General features: G+C 43.2%; 1 protein-coding gene across 1 annotated transcript; it reads right to left on the bottom strand.

Moving 5' to 3' along the window:
• Positions 1 to 240: 240 nt before the first annotated feature.
• Positions 241 to 20649, bottom strand: MILR1 (mast cell immunoglobulin like receptor 1). The gene is made up of 9 exons (XM_052658713.1): positions 20562 to 20649; positions 15980 to 16249; positions 8615 to 8899; positions 6417 to 6527; positions 1946 to 2035; positions 1365 to 1421; positions 1178 to 1246; positions 488 to 568; positions 241 to 353 (listed from the first exon to the last, which is right to left on the bottom strand). Exons 1-8 carry the CDS (start codon positions 20647 to 20649, stop codon positions 516 to 518), a joined length of 1023 nt encoding a protein of 340 aa, XP_052514673.1. The 3' UTR covers positions 241 to 353; positions 488 to 515.
• Positions 20650 to 21239: the final 590 nt, after the last annotated feature.

Here is a 21239-nt window from a genome sequence, read left to right as displayed (position 1 = left end):
TAATAAATATGTACTCGCTGAGTGATCTTGCCTTTCTCCAGAGGTGACTGCAGGTACTGTTTTCTTCAGACACCTTTTCAAGGTCACCAGGTTTTGTTTTGGAATTCAGGCATGGTTTTTGCCTTGTGCGTTTGCTTCTGAAACTTCAGTGGGCACAGGGATAGGGAGATGATTGTCGTAAGCTTCCAGGATGCACTTATGAAGAACACAGCGGTCAAAAAGTTATTCTTTATTAAATGGTGTGGAAATGCGGGAAATGGCCCTTGCCAAAAAATGGCAACAGCATGTAAAAACCGTCGTTAGTCAGGATCCCACCTAACAAAACTCTTGTCTGATGACAGGATTGTATGTACCTGAAAAAGCCAAAGGAATAGTGTTTAAGCATGAAAAACAGCGAGTCATTTTGGGTAACCAGGTGAAACCTTTTAAAGTATCAATCAAGTTTGCTTTTTCTTTATGGAAATCAGCTTTATAAAAAGCATCTTACCCTGAGATGTAGCCTACTTTTTTAAATCTCAGAAGACGAGTTGAGAATAGACATATCCACCTTTAGAATTATTACTGTTTTCTGTAATACAGAAGAGAAAATAATTCAGTAAACTTAGGGTGGTGGTGTTGTTGTTCAGTTGCTAAGTCATGTCTGATTCTTTGCGACCCAGTGGACTGCAGCATGCCAGGCTTCCATGTCCTTCACCATCTCCCAGAGTTTCCTCAAGCTGTGTCCACTGAGTTGGTGATGCTATCTAACCATCTCATCCTCTGCCGCCCTCTTCTTCTTTTGCCTTCAATCTTGGATATATATCTATAGAAGCTCTTTTAAAATTCTATTTTGGTAGCTGGGGGGCCTGATAAAACCAAGTGTGAACTGTCTTTTTTTCCTGGACTACGTTATGTGATTGATTCTTGAAAGCATGTTTGATTCTTAAAGAAGTGCACTTGCATTGTTCTCTCTGGATTTTTTTAATGTGATACACTCCTTACCACATCCTTTCCTCCTCCCCATCTACCCACGTCCTGATGAAATTTATTAGGCACTGCGGTGCTGGTTGCTATTGGTTTCCTAGGGTGTGCATGTTGCCCCTGTTCATCCCATCCTTGGGTTCCTAAAGCCAATGACGGCCTCACAGAAACCACTGACCCATTTCAACAGTGTCTCCTATCCCAAACTGTGGCTCACCCTGATCTCTTGGTGCCACCTGCTGGAACATGGGGGCAGCATAATGTATCTCCTGGGAGTGTTCAGCCCCTGGGTAAAAGACAAGAAACAGAGTTATTGGGTCTATGGTCCAAATCTCTGATCTCCTGAGGGCAGTGGCTACACTTGCAATGGCATGTCGCTTCTAGACTTTGCACAGAGTACTTACCATCTTGGGCACTGGAAGCACATTGCTTTGGTTCTAAGCCTGGCACAGGTTTCTCATCTGTAAAACGAGGGCAATATAATTTGGGAGTTAGTGGTGTTTGCACCAGACAGAGCAGATACGTCGCTTAGCGCTGTGCCTGGAACATGGTTGGCCCTCAGTCAGCATCAACATTGGCTGGGGTTGTTCTCATTGTTGGCCAAGGCACTGGGTCTGTTTGCCATAAAGCAGTAAATGATGCCAGCTTTAAGAGGTGATCATAAAAGTGATTGGAATGCAGTGTGGATCATTCTGAAGTGATATCAAAATAAAAATCTCCAAGATATGTTGTTAACTGAAAAAATCAGGTGTAGAATGGCATATCTATGACATGCTACCATTGCTACCATTTATTTAGATGCTAAAACACACATAAAATACCTGTGGAAGGATTTTAAAGTGGAAAGTGGGATTGAGTGTTGGGGCCAGAGAGAGACACTATACTCAGTTTCTTCAGTATTTTACCCATGTGTCTGTATGACCTTAAAACAATGTAAAAGACAAAAACCCCAAACCAACCAAAATCTCGAACAAAATTCTCTTACCTGCTTGATTTTCACAGACATTTGCATATATTCCAGCTTCCATGGGTGTATTTCTGTAGACTCTAGGTGCACTATCTTTCATAGCTTTTCCTACATAAATTGGTGCAAAATCATTAAAATAGACCAATTCAGCCTCATCTTTATTTTCTTGCTCCTCCACGGAGCAGAATTCCCCAAAGTTCTGGAAGAATGACCTCGGATGGCCTAAAGTGTTGTCTATTAAAGGGAAATTGTGGGCTCAGCTAGGAGACCATAGCATCTGCTGCTTCAAGCCAGGAGTCCTTCTGATTTATTTTCTCAGATCTGCAAATAACACCCTTTACCTATCACATTGTGCTTGAGATGGCCAGAGATTTCTTTTCTTTCCTTCACTGAAAAGAATAGCCTGTAAAAAGCTTCTTAATATCTGCAAGAGATACTAAATTACCCAACTGAGTTCCATTTAGCCCTGGCGAGTACTCAAGAATATTAATTCCACTTTTGTAGGATCCTCGGATTTTTAAAAATGCATGAGATGCAATAAATTTAAGAGGATTGAAGTCATATCAGCCATCTTTTCTGACCACAACATATGAGACTAGAAATCAACTACAAGAAAAAAAACTACCAAAAAAAAGAAAACCCACAAACACATGGAGGATACACAATATACTACTAAACAAACAATGAGTCATTGAAGAAATTAAAGAAGAAATAAAAAAAACAAACCCAAAGATGAATGAAAATGGAAGCACAACCATCCAAAATCTAAGGGACCAAGCAAAAGCAGCTCTAAGAGGAAAGTTTATTGCAATACAAGTCTATCTCAGGAAACAGGAAAAGTCATAAACAACCCAACTTTCCACCCAAAGGAAAGAAGAAAAGTTAGAAGGAAAGAAACAATAAAGATTAGAGCAGGAATAAGTGAAATAACAACTACAAGAAAACACTAGAAAAGACTGATGAAGAGCTGGTTCTATGAAAAGCCAAACAAAATTGATAAACCTTTAGCTAGACTCATCAAGAAAACAGAGGGCTCAAATAAATAAACAATGAAAGAAGTGGGGGATGGGCGGGAGGCTCCAGAAGGAGGGATATACATATATAGTTACGACTGATTTGCCTTGTTGTATGACAGAAACCAACACAACATTGTAAAGCAATTATCCTTCCTAAAAAAAAAGAATGCTTTTATAGGACTTCACTGAGAATTCTCCATGGAAGTAAATTCCATATTATATTGTCCAAGAAATTTAAAAAAAAAAGAAAGAAGTTACAGCTGATAACCATAGAAATACAAAGAGTCATAAGAGATTAAGATAAACAGTTGTACATCAACAAAACACCAATAAAACAGGATAGTATATTCAAAAGTAGAGACATTACTTTGCCGACTAAGGTCCGTCTACTCAAGGCTATGGTTTTTCCTGTGGTCATGTATGGATGTGAGAGTTGGACTGTGAAGAAGGCTGAGCGCCGAATAATTGATGCTTTTGAACTGTGGTGTTGGAGGAGACTCTTGAGAGTCCCTTGGACTGCAAGGAGATCCAACCAGTCCATCCTAAAGGAGATCAGTCCTGGGTGTGCTTTGGAAGGACTGATGCAAAAGCTGAAACTCCAATACTTTGGCCACCTCATGCGAAGAGTTGATTCATTGGAAAAGACTCTGATGCTAGCAGGGATTGGGGGCAGGAGGAAAAGGGGATGACAGAGGATGAAATGGCTGGATGGCATCACCGACTTGATGGACATGAGTCTGAGTGAACTCTGGGAGTTGGTGATGGACAGGGAGGCCTGGCGTGCTGCGATTCATGGGGTTGCAAAGAGTCGGACACGACTGAGCGACTGAACTGAACTGAACTGAAAGTCACAGTTTATGGAATTATTAATAATATACAGAGATCAGTTGCATTTTTATACACAAACAATTTCTCTGAAAGAGAAATTAAGAAAACAATCCTATCTGAATCAAAAAGAATAAAATGCCTAGGAATAATATAACCGAGAAGGTAAAAGACCTGTGCTTGGGAAACCATAGACACCGATGAAGGAAACTGAAGTCAGTCAGCACAAACAAACGGAAAGATATACCATTCTTACGGATTGGAAGAATTAATATTGCAGATGGCTGTACTCCCCTAGGCAATCTACAGGTTTAATGAAATCCCTGTCAAATTAACAATGGGATTTTTCACAGACTTAGGCAAATAATTCTCTAATTTGTTTGGAAACACAAAACAACCTATCCTGAGAAAAAAACAAAGCGAGGGGTATCATATTTTCTAATTTCAAACTGTACTATGAAGTTACAGTAATCAAAACAGTATGGGACTGGCACAGAAACAGACACAATGATTGATGAAGCAGACTAGAGAACCCAGAAATGAACCCCTACGTATATGGTCAATTAATTTACAAGGGAGGTAAGAATATACAGTCAGGAAAAGATAGTCTTTTCAATAGATAAGGTAAGGTAAAGTCGCTCAGTCGTGTCTGACTCTTTGCAACCCCATGGGCTGTAGCCTACCATGCTCCTCTGTCCATGGAATTTTCCAGGCAATAGTACTGGAGTGGATTGCCATTTCCTTCTCCAGGGGATCTTCCCAACCCAGGGATCGAACCTGGGTCTCCCACATTGTAGACAGACGCTTAACCATCTGAGCCACCAGGGAAGTCCTTTTCAATAAATGGTATGGGGAAAACTGGACAGCTATATGTGAAAGAATCAAACTGGACTACTTTCTCACACCATCTACAAAAATAAAGTGGATGAAGAACCTAAATGTGAGATCAGAAACCTTAAAGCACATAAAAGGAAACACAGGTAGTATGCTCTTTGACACTGATCTTAGCAATATTTTTTTCGGCTCTGTCGCCGCAGGCAAGAGAAGTAAAAGCAAAAAAAATAAACAAATGGGACTACGTTAAGCTTGCACACTGAAGGACATTATCAACAAAGCAAAAAGGCAGCCTACTGAATGAAAGAAGATACTGCAAATGATATGTCTGATAAGGAGTTAATATCCAAAATGTACAAAGCACTCATACAGCTCAACATCAAAAAACCAAACAACCCAATTTAAAAACAGGCAGAGGAATTGTATAGACATTTTCCAAAGAGGACATACAGATCGCCAGCAGGCACATGGAAAGATGCTCAAAATCACTCATCATCAGGGAAATGCAAATTGAAACTACAAAGAGATACCACCTCACACATCTCAGAATAGCCGCCATCAAAAAGGTAACAAGTAACAAGTGTTGACAAGGATGCAGCTTAAAGGAAACCGTCATGCACTGTTGGTGGGAATGTAAATTGACGCAGCCACTGTGGAAAACTGTACGGAGTCTCAAAAAAAAAAAAAAAAAAAGATCCAGCAATTCCACTTCTTGGAATTTTTTCTGAAGAAGGAGTTCATTGATGGATGAATAACGTATAAACAAAGTATGTGTTATGTATGTATACATGCGTGTGTATAATGTATACACACACATACATAACTGATTATTCAGCTTTTGAAATGAAGGGGAAAAAAAATCTTTTGCACCGCAAGGCTTGTGGGATCTTAGTTCCCCAACCGCAGATTGAAGCCGTGTCCCCTGCAGTGGATGGAAGTGCAGAGTCCTAACCATTGGACCACTAGGGAAGTCCCCCCAAAAGGAAGGAAATTCTGACATGTATACAATGTGGATGAACCTTGAGGACAGTGTGCTAAATGAAAGAAGCCACCTACAAAAGGACAAATACGGTGTGATTCCATTTACATGAGATTTCTAAAATAGTCAGATTAGACTATTAGAATAGACAGGAATCGGAATGGTGTTTGCCAGGGGCTGGGAGGAGAGAGAAGTTAATAGGGACGTACACTGTTTGACAGGTACAGAGTGTCATATTTGCAAAGTGAAAAAGTGGATGGCTGGTGATGGTAGCCCAGGAATGTGGATGTACTTAATGCCGCCAAACTGTATACTTAACAATGGCCAAAATGGTAAATTCTATTGTTATGCATATTTCACCACAATTTTGAAAAAGAATTTTTTAAAAATTAAAAAAAGGTAAAAAGGTATTACAAATTTTAAGACAATGACAGCAGAGCATTAAAATGTTTTCTTAGCATGGGGCCCCATGTGACTGCACAGGTAACATGCCCACAAGCAGTCTAAATAGGGAAGGCTTCACCAGAGAAAAGAGAACTGTGCTAAATGTGAACAGTTCAAGAAGTCCTGCATTATCCTCGTTTTGCACCTTTTCCTTCTCTTTTCATTTTCTTCGCTCAGTCGTGTCCGACTCTTTGCAACCCCAAGGACTATAGCCTGCCAGGCTCCTCTGTCCATGGATTCTCCTGGCTAGCATACTGGAGTGAGTAGCCATTCCCCTCTTCAGGGGATCTTCCCCACCCAGAGATTGAACCCAGGTGTCCTGCATTGCAGGCAGATTCTTAACTGTCAGAGCCACCAGAGAAAACAATGGCAAAGCTCCTAAGGAACTTACTTGCTTTGTACTTTGGTAGCATCCAAAATGCCAGAATTAGGATGATTACTATTAGCACCAGTAATAACCCCGGAAGCAGGAGCTGCAGGCAGAATGGACCGCAGTCTCCTCCTGGAAGAAGAAGAAGACAGCATTCACTGGTCACTGCACAACCTGCTTTTCCAATGATACTGAATTGTGGAATGTTCTGGAAAGGTCGATCATGACTGTCTCCCAAGTTAGGTAAGATCCCATGAAACCTGGGCCCCTGCCCTGTGTGGACACCTCCAGCACCGTTCTAAAAGTCATACCAAGTCCATCTTCCACCAAGGGTTATTTACAAAGAAAAAAGCAGCACAGCATTTAACAAACAGATTGTTGTCTATGTCATTAGGGTCATAAATCTGAGAACAGCCTGGCCATTTGTCAGGCAACGTCTTTAGTCAGGCTGGCATGATCTATGTTACCCAACAGCTGTCACTTATTATTGACTATATGCAGACATTGTGTTAAGCACTTTACGTGCATTGCCTTAGGTGTCTCATTGGTATTATTCCCATTTTACAATTAAGTAGAATAAGACTCAATTAAGTAAAGTTCCCATTTTACAATTAAATAAGAGTATGTGACTTTTCTAAGGTCACACAGCTAGTGAATGGAAGGTGATGATTTGTAGGCAAAAGGCTGACTCTGGGGCCTGACTCCAACAGGCTGCCTGACTTGTTAGAACTTACTGAACACCCAGATGTGGGCTCTGATCTTCTGAGGATGAGGTGTTTAACGCCCTTGTATGCCTATTACCTTTGCTAACCTAATTTTTTTTTCTCCTCCTGCCTTGACCAGTGTCCCTTCACCAGGCCACGTTTTTGTTTTTTAAATTTTGTGGCTGTGCACCATGAGGGGTCCCAGCTCCCTGACCAGGGATCAAACCCGCTCTGCCTGCATTGGAAATGCGGTCTTAACCACTAGATGGCCAGGGAATTCCCTAAAGGCAGCTGTAAATCTGGAATTCTCAGACTCGGAGTTCTGCGCTGGAGCATGACAGTGTAAAGAGAGCTGGCTCTAGGTCCGGCCTGGCCCCTTCCCATCCAGGCTCTGATCTGCGCCCTAAGGAACCTGACAGACACGTAGACAGCCCCTGCCTGTGTGGCCAAATGTCGTCCCTCAGCCCCCACAAACAGCTCCCTTGGCTTGAGTCCAGGAGTGCTCACATCCTCATGGTGGTCTATCCTTGGGAGGACGAGCTGAGAAAGAGACTTGCGCAGGCCCTGGGAGGTGGGTTCTGATCTCATGGGGCAGGGAATTCAGGTCTAGGAACCTAGAGTGAGGTATAGAAAAGTAGAGATACAAGGTCCAGGCAGGCAGCCCTATGGCTTATGGGAAGCTTATTGGAAAGTGTGTGGCTGAGAAGAATCCAGGTAGCGCCTTCCGAAACACAAGACTGGGACAGGAGCCACTCTTGCCCCCAGTAGAGAAATCTAGATTCACCAAGCATTAGCAGTAGGGCATTCAACAGCCAAGCAGGAAGCTACTGGTGTTAGAAGCGAGTTTTTATTTAAATGATTTTAAAAAGCACAAGAAAATCAAGAGACCCCGGCAGCTTCAAGAGATGCAGGACTTCCCTGGTGGTGCAGTGGATAACAATCCGCCTGCTAATGCACGGAACACACGTTCGATCCCTGGTCCAGGAAGATTGCACATGCTGTGGGGCAACTAAGCCCAGTCACCACAACTACTGAGCCTTTGTGTTGCAGCCACCGAAGCCCGCGTGCACAGAGCCTGTGCTCCACAAACAAGAGAAGTCACTGCAATGAGAAGCTTGTGCAACGAAGAGTAGCCCCCACTTGCTGCACTAGAAAAAGCCCATGCGCAGCAATGGAGACCCAGCATGGTCAAAATAAAGAAATATATAAAAACAGTGCTTAAAAAAAGAAAGTGAAAACAAAGAGAGTTACAAATTCTAATGTGATTGCTTAGAACCTGAGCAGGAAACAGAGTCAGTTCAGGAAGTCTTACTACACGGTCCCTTCCTGCCCCACTCTCTAGGCTTTTCTATGGTTCCTTTATGGCAGAAAGCAGCCCCATCAGAGCATATGGACCCTACAGAAGGAAAAGCACTTAGAAGCAGGTGGGCAAAGTGGGAAATGGTGGGCAGAGGAGAGGCTGCAGTTTCTGGAAGTAAATCTAGACCCTGTTGAACGAGTTCAGGTAGCCCTTACCTGTTGAGGGTATGATGACAGGTTGACTGTATTTTACACGGTCAGGCAATCTGTTTTTAGCTTTACACCTGTACTCTTTCACTCCTGCAGTGTTACTCTCGGTTATGTTAAGTTCAGCAGGCTTCCTTACATCCTTGGAAATAACTGGTGATATGGTGATGTTTTTTTCAAAAAAAATATAATCGATGGGCAGAGAGCCGTTGAATGAGATGCAGCGTAGTGTTATATATCGGTCCGTTTTTGTTTGAATGACACTAATGTTCAGCACTGGTGCAGTCACTGGGTCTAGAAAAATGAAAGTGCACATTAAATGGCTAAGCAGAATGGGTTCCCTCACTCAGTCCACAAACATAGATGGAAGCCCTACTCCTGTCTGTTCACCCAAAGGTGAACGACACCCCTCTTGTGAAGCCAAGCTGCTCACAAAGAAGCTCCATGGGGAAAAATCAACAGCTATGGGGTTAACCCCATGTATCCTGGCATGAACCAGGCTCTGAGAAAGCCAGAGAGTGGAGAGTGTCTCTCTGCTTTGAGGAGCTGGAGTGCAAACTTGCCTTTTATCAGAATTTACCATTTGTTTGTGGTTGATGGTATAATTTTGTCAAAGATCCAGCTCCAAGTATGTAGTTGAGAGGTGCTTTTAGTCCCAGTCCTTGTAAGATAACAGTGTTGTTGTTGTTTTTTAATCAAGAAAGTCTAAAAATATCATCTTTTCTCACAGTACTGTCATTTATAGAATTCAGCTGTACAATTATCTTCCAGTTCCTCCCCGAAACAGGAAGTAACCCTGATAAATAGAGTTAAGGGAAATTCTTGACCAGAAACGAGTGATTCTGGTAAGCTCTGCCAGAGCATACCACACTTCATGTGAGAATCCAGCTCTGTAATTTGTTATATAGTTCTTTAAGGAAACAGGATTATAGGGAAAGAAACAGTTGAGTATCCTTCATGTGTTGGGGTCACTACCCATGTTATCTTGGTTCTCTTCACAACAGCACACAAGGTGAATAGCATTGTGCCCACTCCACAGAAGAGTCCATTGAAATTCAGAGACCACATACCTAATAAATGGCAGAGCCAGGGCCAGCTCCCAAGCAGATACTTTTGTTTTTAACAGTAGTGTGCCAATTTAACAACTAGGTGCAGTTTCATTGTTTAAGTCAAAGGAAAGAAACTAACAAATTAGAGTCTTCTTGCTCCATCCCTCCCTCCCCTGAGCAGGAATCCCTCATTGTTTAAGTCAAAGGAAAGAAACTAACAAATTAGAGTCTTCTTGCTCCATCCCTCCCTCCCCCGAGCAGGAATCCCCGTGGCAGCATCCTTGACAGAGTGGTACCCAGGGATGGGAGCCTCAAAGAGCAACTTTGTTTGGGAATAGCATCAATAGACTGTTCTTCCTACAAAAAACTGAAATCTGCTTGCTGCAATTTTCAGGAATTGACGTACTCATGATGAAGTAGAGAGCATGGACTTCTCTCTGAGATGATTCAAACTAGAATAAGGGTTGATATCTAAATTTAGTGGAAAGATGTAAACTTCCCTTCAGAGAAGGCAATGGCAACCCACTCCAGTACTCTTGCCTGGAAAATCCCATGGACGGAGGAGCCTGGTAGGCTGCAGTCCATGGGGTCGCTAAGAGTTGGATACGACTGAGCGACTTCACTTTGACTTTTCACTTTCATGCATTGGAGAAGGAAATGGCAACCCATTCCAGTGTTCTTGCCTGGAGAATCCCAGGAACAGGAGAGCCTGGTGGGCTGTCGTCTATGGGGTCGCATAGAGTCAGACATGACTGAAGCGACTTAGCAGTAAACTTCCCTCAGAGTTTGTAAAAGGACTGGTAAAGGGCATCACAGCATCACTGTGATCAAAGGAAGGGAGTTGTAACTCTTCCATAAATCAGTTGTTTTTTAAATTAAAGGAGTCCTTTAAGGCTCATTCAGATGCCACCTTGCCCATAAAACTTCCTAAATCCTCCGGGCGACAGTTCTCCCTCTTCCGTCTCCTCCAGCACTTGATCCTGTCCTCATACTACTTTTTCTGACTCTTATTTCAGGATCCACTTGAATGTCTCCTGGCCACCTCAAACATAACCTTTTGAAACTGAACTCTAATCTGCTAGTTAATGCATCAATCGGTAGGTAGATAAACATTATTAAGATTATATTCTTTTAAAAAATGCTTTTATGCATTCAGTCATGCATTTAGTTCTTTTGTGCTAAGAACAGTTAACATGAGATCTACCTTCTTTTTTTTCTTAATTATTTTTTATTGGATTACAGTTGATTTACACCGTTGCATTAGTTTCTGCTGTACAGCAAACTGAATCAGTTATACATATACATATATCCACTCTCTCAGTTGCCATAGAGGTCATTACAGAGGATTGAGTAAGGTTCCCTATGCTATACAGTAGATTCTTTTTTTTTTTAACTGGAGTATAGTTGCTTTACCACGTGTTATTTTCTGCTGTACAATGAAGTGACTCAGCTATATGTATACATACAGCCCCTCCCTCTTGGACCACCCTTCTAGCACACCCCATCCCACCCCTTTAGGGTGAGCACTGAGCTGGGCTCCTTGCACTATTAAACAGGTTCCCATTTGCTATCTGTTTCACACGTGGCAGTGCACACACCATCAATCCCAATATCCGAGTTCATCCCACCCCTGCCGTATTCACACATCTGCTCCCTGTGTCTCTGTCTCCATTCCTGCCCTGCAAATAGGTTCATTTGTACCATTTTTCTAGATTCCACATATATGCAGTAATACATGATTTTTTCCCCCTCTTTCTGACTTTATCTTGTATGACAGACTCTGGGTCCATCCATGCCTCACACCGGTCAGAATGGCCATCATCAAAACCTCTACAAACTATAGGGACTTCCCTGCTGATCCAGTGGTTAAGAATCCACCTTGCAATGCAGGGGACGTGGATTCAACCCCTGGTTGAAGAACTAAGACTCCGTGTGCTGCTGCTAAGTCACTTCAGTCGTGTCCGACTCTGTGTGGCCCCATAGACGGCAGCTCACCAGGCTCCCCCGTCCCTGGGATTCTCCAGGCAAGAACACTGGAGTGGGTTGCCATTTCCTTCTCCAACACATGAAAGTGAAAAGTGAAAGTGAAGTTCACTCAGTCGTGTCTGACTCTTCGCGACCCCATGGACTGCAGCTTACCAGGCTCCTCCGTCCATGGGATTTTCCCAGGCAAGAGTACTGGAGTGGGCTGCCATCGCCTTCTCCCAAGATTCCATGTGCTACCGGGCCACTAAGCCCAGGAGCCCAACTACTGAACCCCAGGGCTCTGGAATCTGTGCGCCACCATGAAGGATCCTGCATGATGCAACAAGGATCCCATGTGCTGCAACTAAGGCCCGATGCAGCCAAATAAATAAATAAGTATTTTTTTTTAAGTCTACAAATGATAAGTGCTTGAGAGGGTGTGGAGAAAAGGGAACCCTCTTGCACTGTTGGTGGGAATGTAAATTAATACAGCCACTATGGAGAACAGTATGGAGTTTGCTCAAAAAACTAGGAATAGAATTACCATATGACCCAGCAATCCCACTGCTGGACATATCTGGAGAAAACCATAATTCAAAAAGACACGTGTACCCCAATGTTCACTGTAGCACTATTTACAATAGCCAGGACATGGAAGCAATGGATAGGTCTAATGACAGATGAATGGATAAAGAAGATGTGGTACCTATATACAATGGGATATTGCTCAGTCATAAAAATGAGTGAAACTGGATCTAACTTTTAAGTGCATAGTACAGCATTGTTAACTATAACCAAAATGTTATACCCATTGAACAACTTCTATTTTTGCCCCTTTCAGTAAATGACACCACTCCTTGTCCATCAGCTGATCACAGTAGACGCCTGAGAGTCATTCTCAACTCCTTCCTCACCTTTACTACCTATGATTCCAAACCTAATCACTCAGTAAGTCCTGTTGTTTCTCCCTCCAAAGTCTGTTCTGACCCCGTCCACTCCTCTCCATCTCCCCACTGTTTATCTCCTGGATGACTGCAAAAGTCTCCCAGCCAATCCCCAACCTCTACCCTTGCCCTGCCCCACTCAGGAAGAATTAACTTCAAAGATGATAAATGGGGTCATAGGCCTGACTTTCTCCCCTCCCCTTTCCAGTCTCACCTGAGCTCAGCATCCCCTCATCTGACCTCCAGCCGTACCAGTGGCATATTATACCCTACCCAACAGCCAAGTTCTTCCTCAAGGTGGAGCCCCCAGCACAGGGTATTGTCCCTTGACTAGAGCCTTCTTTCTCTCACGGTAGCAAATCATTGCTCATCCTTCAGGGACCCCCTGAAATGCCATCCCCTTAGAAAGTCCTTCCATAACTATCTTATCTGGGCTTCCCAGGTGGCGCTAGGGGTAAAGAACCCATCTGCCAGGACTTCCCTAGTGGTCCAGTGGCTAAGACTCTACGGGTCCAATCCCTGGTCAGGGAACTAGAGCTCCATACGCCACAGCTAAGACTCCTGGACAGCCAAAAAACAGAACCCGTCTGCCAATGCAGGAGACGTTAAGAGATGTAGGTTTGATCTCTGGGTCGGGAAGATTCCCCTGGAGGAGGACATGGCAACCCACTCCAGTATTCTTGCCTGGAGAATCCCCATGGACAGAGGAGCCTGGAGGGCTACAGCTGACAGTCGAGTTGGACACGGCTGAATGGACTTAGCATGCACGCAACTACCCTGTCTAAGGAAGTCAGTCCCCATTCACCGCCCACTCCCCAACTTTTCTCCATCACTGTGCCAGTTTCTTTTTCTTTATAACCGTCAACACAGTTTGTTATTATGAATTTATTTGACTGGGTACTTGGGTCTCATGCCTCTTCAATTAGACTATAAGCTCCACCAAGGCAGGAACTAATGTATATCCAGGGCTTGGTACATCGGGGATATCATTAAATATTCGATGAGTGGATCAAAGAGGAATGAATCTGTGTTCATGGCTCATATCCCTTACTGAGTTGGGAACAAGATCATGATTTAGGTATCATCGAAACTCTGGCAGCATGCAAGACAGTTATTCACATGCGGTAGGCACTCAATAGATGTTCAGTTCAGTCGCTCAGTCGTGTCCAACTCTCTGCAACCCCGTGAATCGCAGCACGCCAGGCCTCCCTGTCCATCACCAACTCCCGAAGTTCACCCAAACTCATGTGCATTGAGTCGGTGATGCCATTCAGCCATCTCATCCTCTGTCGTCCCCTTCTCCTCCTGCCCCCAATCCCTCCCAGCATCAGGGTCTTTTCCAGTGAGTCAACTCTTCACATGAGGTGGCCCAAGTATTACAGTTTCAGCCTCAGCATCAGTCCTTCCAATGAACACCCAGGACTGGTCTCCTTTAGAATGGACTGGTTGGATCTCCTTGCAGTCCAAGGGACTCTCAAGTGTCTTCTCCAACACCACAGTTCAAAAGCATCAACCCTTCGGCGCTCAGCCTTCTTCACAGTCCAACTCTCACATCCATACATGACCACTGGAAAAACCATAGCCTTGACTAGATGGACCTTTGTTGGTAAAGTAATATCTCTGCTTTTGAATATGCTATCTAGGTTGCTCATAACTTTCCTAGTCTGACCTAAATGAAGATGATACAGGTTTATAATCTATAAAAAAATTCTACCAGGCAGTGTAATTACTGCTGGAAACTAGTGCATTTACTTTGAAGGCAGTATGTGGGAAGACTATACACCTATCTGTGGGACAGATGCTCAGAAAATGAAGACTGGGTTTGTTTGTTTTTTTTAATCCATTGATTTAAGGCTTCAGCCTTGCACAGGAAGCTAGGGGTATACATGGGTTTCCTGATGGCCCTTGCATTGCTTTTTCTGCAAATCCAGGCTGCCCAGTCCAGCGGGAATCTGACCACCAGAGAATATTACCAGCGAGGGCACTGCCCTCACACTATATGCCACATCCTAGACCTGGTTTACATGGTTGTCTTTTTATGTTTCTTTTACAGTTATGGCTTCAACTGAGTTTGTGTTCAAATCTGTCCTAAGATGATTGGTTCTTTTTTTTTTTTTTTAATTTAAATAAAAAATTTTTGGCTGTGCCACACAGCATGCGGGCTCTTAGTTCCCTGACCAGAGAATGAACCTGTGCCCCCTGCACTGAAGGCCTGTAGTCTTAACTGTCAGGGAAGTCCCTGAGATGGCTCTAATCCAGAGTCCATGGCATCCCTTATAGTCTTATGCAAATGTTTGCGTCGGTAGTCTCATGAAAACATCTCAGGGAAGGTATCCATCACTATCATTACATTGCTAAAACGGTTATACCCTAAAAAGCCAAGAACCATTGCCCTAGAGTAAAGGCATCCAATAGAGCTTTCCGTGATGATGGATATGTTCTGTGTCTGTGTTGTCTAATAGAACAGCCACCCCACACGCATGGCTTCTGGGCACTTGAAGTGTGCCTAACGAGATGGAGGAACTGCATTTTTAAAATTTCACCTAATTTTAACTAACTTGAATTGAAACTTAAATAACAACATGTGGCTAGTGGCTACCGCGCTAGAGAGCACAGACCCAGAGAATCACACAAATACTCGATCAGTAAGTCGGGGGTCCTCTGTTTGGAAGACTCCAGGTACACATATTACCTGGAAACCCTCTCTCCCTCTCCCAACAGTCCAATATCAAGGTCACCATCATGGATGAGGCCATTAATGCTAGGCTGTGAGAGGCTTGGGGTGGGAAGATGGGAGAGAAAAATGTAAAAGTGATAAAATGTGGTTGGGGAGTTCCCCGGGGGCCTAACAGTTAGGATCCTGGGCTTTTACTGCTGTGGCCTGGGTTCAAGCCCTGGTCAGGGAACTGAGATCCCACAAGCTGTGGGTAGTGTGGGGGAAGGGCAGGGAAAGAGGTGGCTGGGCAGGAAGTGTGCTGGCCAATGCCCGTCATAAACAGAAGGAGCTGGGGAAAGTCTGGGGCTCTGAAGACCCTTGCCACAGGGTCCAACACTGATTCTACGACTTCTTACTTGAATCTTCAGAGAAAAAGTCTCTTTTTGTGTGTATGCCTATATGACAAGAATCCAGAGTAAAGCATCTAGAAAGGATTTCAACAACTTTCTCAATTGTTAATGTAAGACTTTTCGTCTTAGACCATCAGCCTATTATCATCTGAAATGGCTAAACGTCTTTGGGAGAGAAAGTGAAATGGAATTATTAAGAAACAAGTGATCTTGCTTCTTAAACAAGATCTCAGTGACATATATACTAGGATCTTGAGAGAGTGTTAACCAGCAGAACAGAGAGTCTACCCTAGAACAGGAAATAATCCCCCCAAACCACAGGGCCCCCGAGTAACAAGCATTTTACTTACCAGCAAATGTGAACTTGAATGGATGACTGTATTTTGAACAGTTGGCAATTTGGACTTTGCATTTGTAGGGACCCAGATCATGGGCTTCTGAGACTGTTAGGTTAATAGTCATGGGTTCACCTTTTCCATCCTGAGTTTGCAGGCATTTCTCACCCCGAAACAAAAAATAGGTGATCTCTAGTGATATGTTCTGAAGGAAACACGATAGAGATACATTCTGACCCCTCATGACGGTTTCCGTTTGTGAGTGCAGACTTGGAGAAGGGAATTCTGGAAAACAAAATAACACAAGACAAAGTCCTTTTTTACCATCCAATAATAATAACCCCATGGTTGTCAAGCCAGATTTTGTGGGTCGAGGTGGTGGAGAACCCTCTTTTCCTGGCGAAATTCCCAGAGGTAGGGGGCATTTCTTGCCTGCGCACCCAGGCTGGACAGTACGTGAGGAAGTCTCGGCACCTCCAGAGGCCTCTCCCAGTGAGAGATGGGTGACCTCAGCAAGCTCTTTTGTTCTGGCTTGGAACTTACTGGTCACTGGTACCGGACAAGGCCACCCCATGACCATATTAGATCGAGAGAAAAGACCAGATGACTCCTGTCTAAACACAGATGAGGACGTGAACATCGTCCAAAACACAAAAATGGCCAAATATCCCTCTAAACTGGCTAGTGTGGTTGACAGCTGCTTCTTTATCAGTCACGGTTTTTGCCTTGCACTGCTTATCTTTCAGATAAGAATTATTTATTTTATTTTTAATTAAGTAATTAATTAATTTTACTTGGGGGATAATTACAATATTGTTCTGGTTTTTGCCATGTATCACCATGAATTGACCAGAGCTTATACATGTGTCACTTTCATGCACTGGAGAAGGACATGGCAACGTACTCCAGTATTCTTGCCTGGAGAATCCCAGGGATGGGGGAGCCTGTTGGGCTGCTGTCTATGGGGTCGCACAGAGTTGGACACGACTGAAGTGACTTAGCAGCAGCAGCATACATGTGTCCCCCTATCCTGAACCTCCCCCCACCACCTCCTTCCCCTCCCTATCCTTCTAGGCTGTCCCAGGGCCCTGGCTTTGGGGGCTCTGCTTCACGCATCAGTCTCACACTGGTCATCAGATAAGAATTACTAAGATGCCCAGCTGTGTTGTTGTTTCCATTTCCTAAAAGAATCCAATTCAGGAACGTCCCTGGTGGTCCAATGGCTAAGACTCCATGCTCCCAGTGCAGGGGGCCTGGGTTTGATACCTGGTCAGGAAACTAGATAAATTAAAAAAAAAAAAAAAAGAGAGAGAGAGAGAATCCAATTCAGAGTAAATCCTGCTGCCTCAAATCTCCCTCCAAGTTACCTAACACAAATCTTACTCTAGGATGCCCTCTTGCTCGTTCCCACATTTTCCCACAGAACCCAACTTTGCTCAACTACCCATGTGTCCCCAGTGGTCTTTGGCTGGAGGACATGCATATGAATAGTTTTTATCTCTAAAAAGTAAGGACTCTGGTAAAAATAACAATACCATTATCCCACCTGAAAATTAACAATATTTTAAAAATATTACCAGATATCTAGTTACTGTTCAAATTCCCCCAACTGTCTGGTTTTTCTTTTAGGACCCATGACGGTCTGTTGTAGTTAGTTGAAATGTTTCTGATGTCTTTTTTCACTGATAAATCTTTCTGTCTCTTTTATTCCCCCTGTACTTTTATCTGCTGAAGACAGCAAATTGTTTGTTCTGAAGTGTTTTCCATGGCCTGGATTTCTTTAATTACGTTCCCATGGTGCTCCTTTATCATGTTCTTCTATCTCCTGTCCAGAGGCTTGATGAGATTCAGATCAGCTTTTATTTAGCAAGAATGCAACTTAGGGGGTAGATGTACCTCCATTAGGAGGCACATAATGTCTGATTATCTCTCTTTTTTGTTTGTTAGCAGGCTTTGATGATGGTTACCCAGAAACATTATTTCACCGAGCTTCTTAGGTGGCACAGTGGTAAAGAATCCATCTGCTTAGGCAGGAGATGCAGACTCCATCTCTGGGAGAAGAAGATGCCCCTAGAGGAGGGTGTGGCAACTCACTCCAGAATTCTTGCCTGGGAAATTCCATGGACAGAGGAGCCTGGTGGGCTACAGTCCATGGGGTCGCGAGGAGTCAGACACACGCCTGAGAACACATGTGCACGTTGATAATTTCATTAGATGTTGCAAAATGAGGCTATCCCAATTCTTTTTCATTTATAACCCATAATTATATGAAGAGAAATACCCTTGTCAATTCTTTGGTTACACTGTGGTTCTGTTTGTCTAGAAAAGGGAGGATAAATACTAGATTCTCTTCTGTTATTGGCCAATTTTAAAAAATAATGAGTTGGTTTCCTATTATCTTATAAGAGTGAGATGTTTCTCCTTTATTATCGTTATTTTTGTTTAAGAATCATTGTGAACTCATAGATGTAAACATATTTGATGTGTCTCAACCTATTACACTATTTGCACTTATTTTATTATTATAGCCTCTCTAAACGGCCTTCTGACTCTTTTTGGCACAATCCTAGTAATCTCTGATAGCTGTGTGTTTGTATTTTATTATTAAAAAATGCCAAGGGAAGAAATAACCCTCATCAGAAAATCTAATGTTAAAATTTAAGATTATAAAAGCATTAAGAGAAATACCCAGAAACGTTTTTATATCATCTGTTGGAAAAGGTCTTCCAAGTAAGATCCACAAAACAGGAACCATAAAGGAAAGACTGAAAGAAATAACTATTCTAAAACTTTAAACTTCTCCACGGCAAAATTAAGACAAGTGGAAACCTAGAAGAAAGTACTTAAAACATAAATAAGCATAGGATTCTTTTAATATACATAAGATAAATGTGTTAGTCGTTAGCCATGTCTGACTCTTTGGGACTCCATGGACTGTAGCCTGCCCAGGCTCCTCTTGTCCATGGGATTCTCCAGGCAAGAATACTGGAGTGGGTTGCCATTTCTTTATCCAGGGGATCTTCCCAACCCAGGGATGGAACCCAGGTCTCCTGCATTGCAGGCAGATTCTTTACCGTCTGAGCTACCAGGGAAGCCCTAATATACATAAACCAACAGCAAATTAATAAGGAAAAGACAATCAAATAAATGGTCAAATAATATGAATAGGTAGTTCCCAGAAGAAGAAATAGTGTTCCAGGGATGGCTTGGGTGGAGGAGGGGTTTAGACCCCTCAAAAATGCCAGCAATCTACGCTTTGATCTGGACAATTAATATTTTCTCAGTCTTATGTAAGCTCAGATTCAAGATAAGACCTCACCTCTCTTTCCAGCCAGACTGCCATCCCTAAATGTCCTTTATATGGGCATGCTTTCATAGTCAACAAACATGAGAAAGAAGCACAGCTTTATGAGTGATGAGGCAACCGCGGACTCAAACAACATTCAGATATTATTTTTGTACTCATGAGACTGACACAAATTTAAAAAATTGATTGTGTCCACTGCCAGAGAGAGGGTGAGAAACTCACACTCAACCCATGTCCGTGGTCAGCGTTGGTGAACATGCACCAGTTCAGTGTGTTAGGAGGGCAACTTAGCATCAGCTGTAACAATTCAAACGGACATGGCCTTCGACCCAGCCATTTCACTTCTAGGATTTTATCCTACGTGAACTCTCACACGCTCATGTGTCCACAGAGGATGTTTACGGCAGTATTGTTTCTATAAGGAATAAAATGGAACAACCAATATGGGAATGATGGTTCGATGAATTATGACTAAGTCCTATTGTGAAATGCCATGCAACTGTTGAGAAGAAGGGAGCGAAACCTACAACTTCCTCTTAGAAAGATGTCTGGGACGTGTTAATTTTAAAAAGAACAGGCCACAGAAGAGTTTGTTTGCTTTGATACTGGAGTGAAAAGGACTGTTACTAGTGTTTGCTCCTGGACACAGAGATGGGAGAGGGACTGAGGGGATCTGTTTATAGCAGAATGTTCACCGTTTACAGTATAATAACAACAACGACCTGGGCTAGCATTTACTGATGGCTCCCCACGCACTCGGCTCTGTGCTGAGGGACAGGGCTTGTCTCAGTCTTCACAACAGCACTCCCAGGGAGGTGCCTTTATTTCCCCCGCTTCACAGAGGATAGAAATTAAGCTTAAAGTGGTTTTCGTCATGCGTCCAGACTACCAGGTGGAAAAGGGTAGAAACAAGGTTAGGACCACAACAGCCTGGCTCTATGATGATAAACTGCCTCCCAGGATATGTTTTTAGTGTCGCCTGAATTATTTTACAACGATAGTGTATTGATTTTCTAATTAAAAAACAACAGAAAAAGAAAGAACCATTTCATTGTTTTTTTTTAAAAAAACAATCTCACCATTTTGTTTCTTAGTTTCAGGAAAGATTCTCTGACTCCCTCCCTTATATCACTTCATTTTAAACAGTACAAAGTGGAAAAAACTCTCCTCTTTGGCTGCTCAACAAAAAGCACAGAAAACCCTGCTCGCAACAGCGCATGACTGAAGCTGACGGTCTCACCGTTTCGGTGAAAGCGGGTTTAATATGACAGAGAAGTAAACGAAACTTACCATTTGGTTTTCTCAGTCTTTCACAATCCAGTGCAGCCTTTTGAACTGAAAGAGAGAAAAGGAACACGAGAAAACTCTTTTTCCACATGACGTTTTGGTTTGGAGATTCAAGCTTCAAAATGGTAAGTGAGCCTCGGATGTGACAGAAAGAAAAATGCCCCAAAGAACGGCTTGTTTAAATAGCCCCACATTCTCTTGAATGAAATCGGGGAGGAGGGCAAAGGAGTCTTGATGGCCTCCCTGCCTCCCACCAGCGAATCACAGAGAGAACTTCCTCTTTTTCGACGAATTTAAAGAAATTGGAGTTGTGTGGACTAGCCTGATGTGAGATGACTGGTTGGTGTGACCCTGTGCTCCTCTGTGAGCATTGTAGGCAGAGAGGGATATGGCAGGTTACTTCTAATTCAGGCTGGCAGGGAAGCGGACTGTGAGTAAAAGAAAAAATGTTGCTACTATGGGCTTCCCTGGTGGCTCAGCAGTAAAGAACCCACCTGCCAATGCAGGAGACCCGGGTTTGATCTCTGGGTGGGAAAGATCGCCTGGAGAAGGAAATGGCAACCCACTACAGTATTCTTGCCTGGAAAATCCAGGGACAGAGTAGCCTGGCGGGCTATATAGTCCATGGGGGTCACAAAAGGATCGGACATTACTTAGCAACTAAACAGCAACAACACTGTC

This window comes from Budorcas taxicolor, chromosome 19 (genome assembly GCF_023091745.1).
Source record: "Budorcas taxicolor isolate Tak-1 chromosome 19, Takin1.1, whole genome shotgun sequence".
NCBI classification, from domain to species: domain Eukaryota; kingdom Metazoa; phylum Chordata; class Mammalia; order Artiodactyla; family Bovidae; genus Budorcas; species Budorcas taxicolor.
Note: the sequence above shows the minus strand (reverse complement) of the source record. Positions and strands in the feature narration are given on the sequence as shown.

Bases quoted from the DNA above. Each gene is read 5' to 3' on its own strand.
- MILR1 (XM_052658713.1), bottom strand. From the start codon at position 20,649: ATGTGGAAAAAGAGTTTTCTCGTGTTCCTTTTCTCTCTTTCAGTTCAA. The intron at 2,036-6,416 runs GTAAGTTCCTTA...CAATTTATGTAG, and splicing joins GCTACCAAAGTACAAAGCAA to GAAAAGCTATGAAAGATAGT. The intron at 1,422-1,945 runs GTAAGAGAATTT...CTCGTTTTACAG, and splicing joins TGTCTGTGAAAATCAAGCAG to ATGAGAAACCTGTGCCAGGC.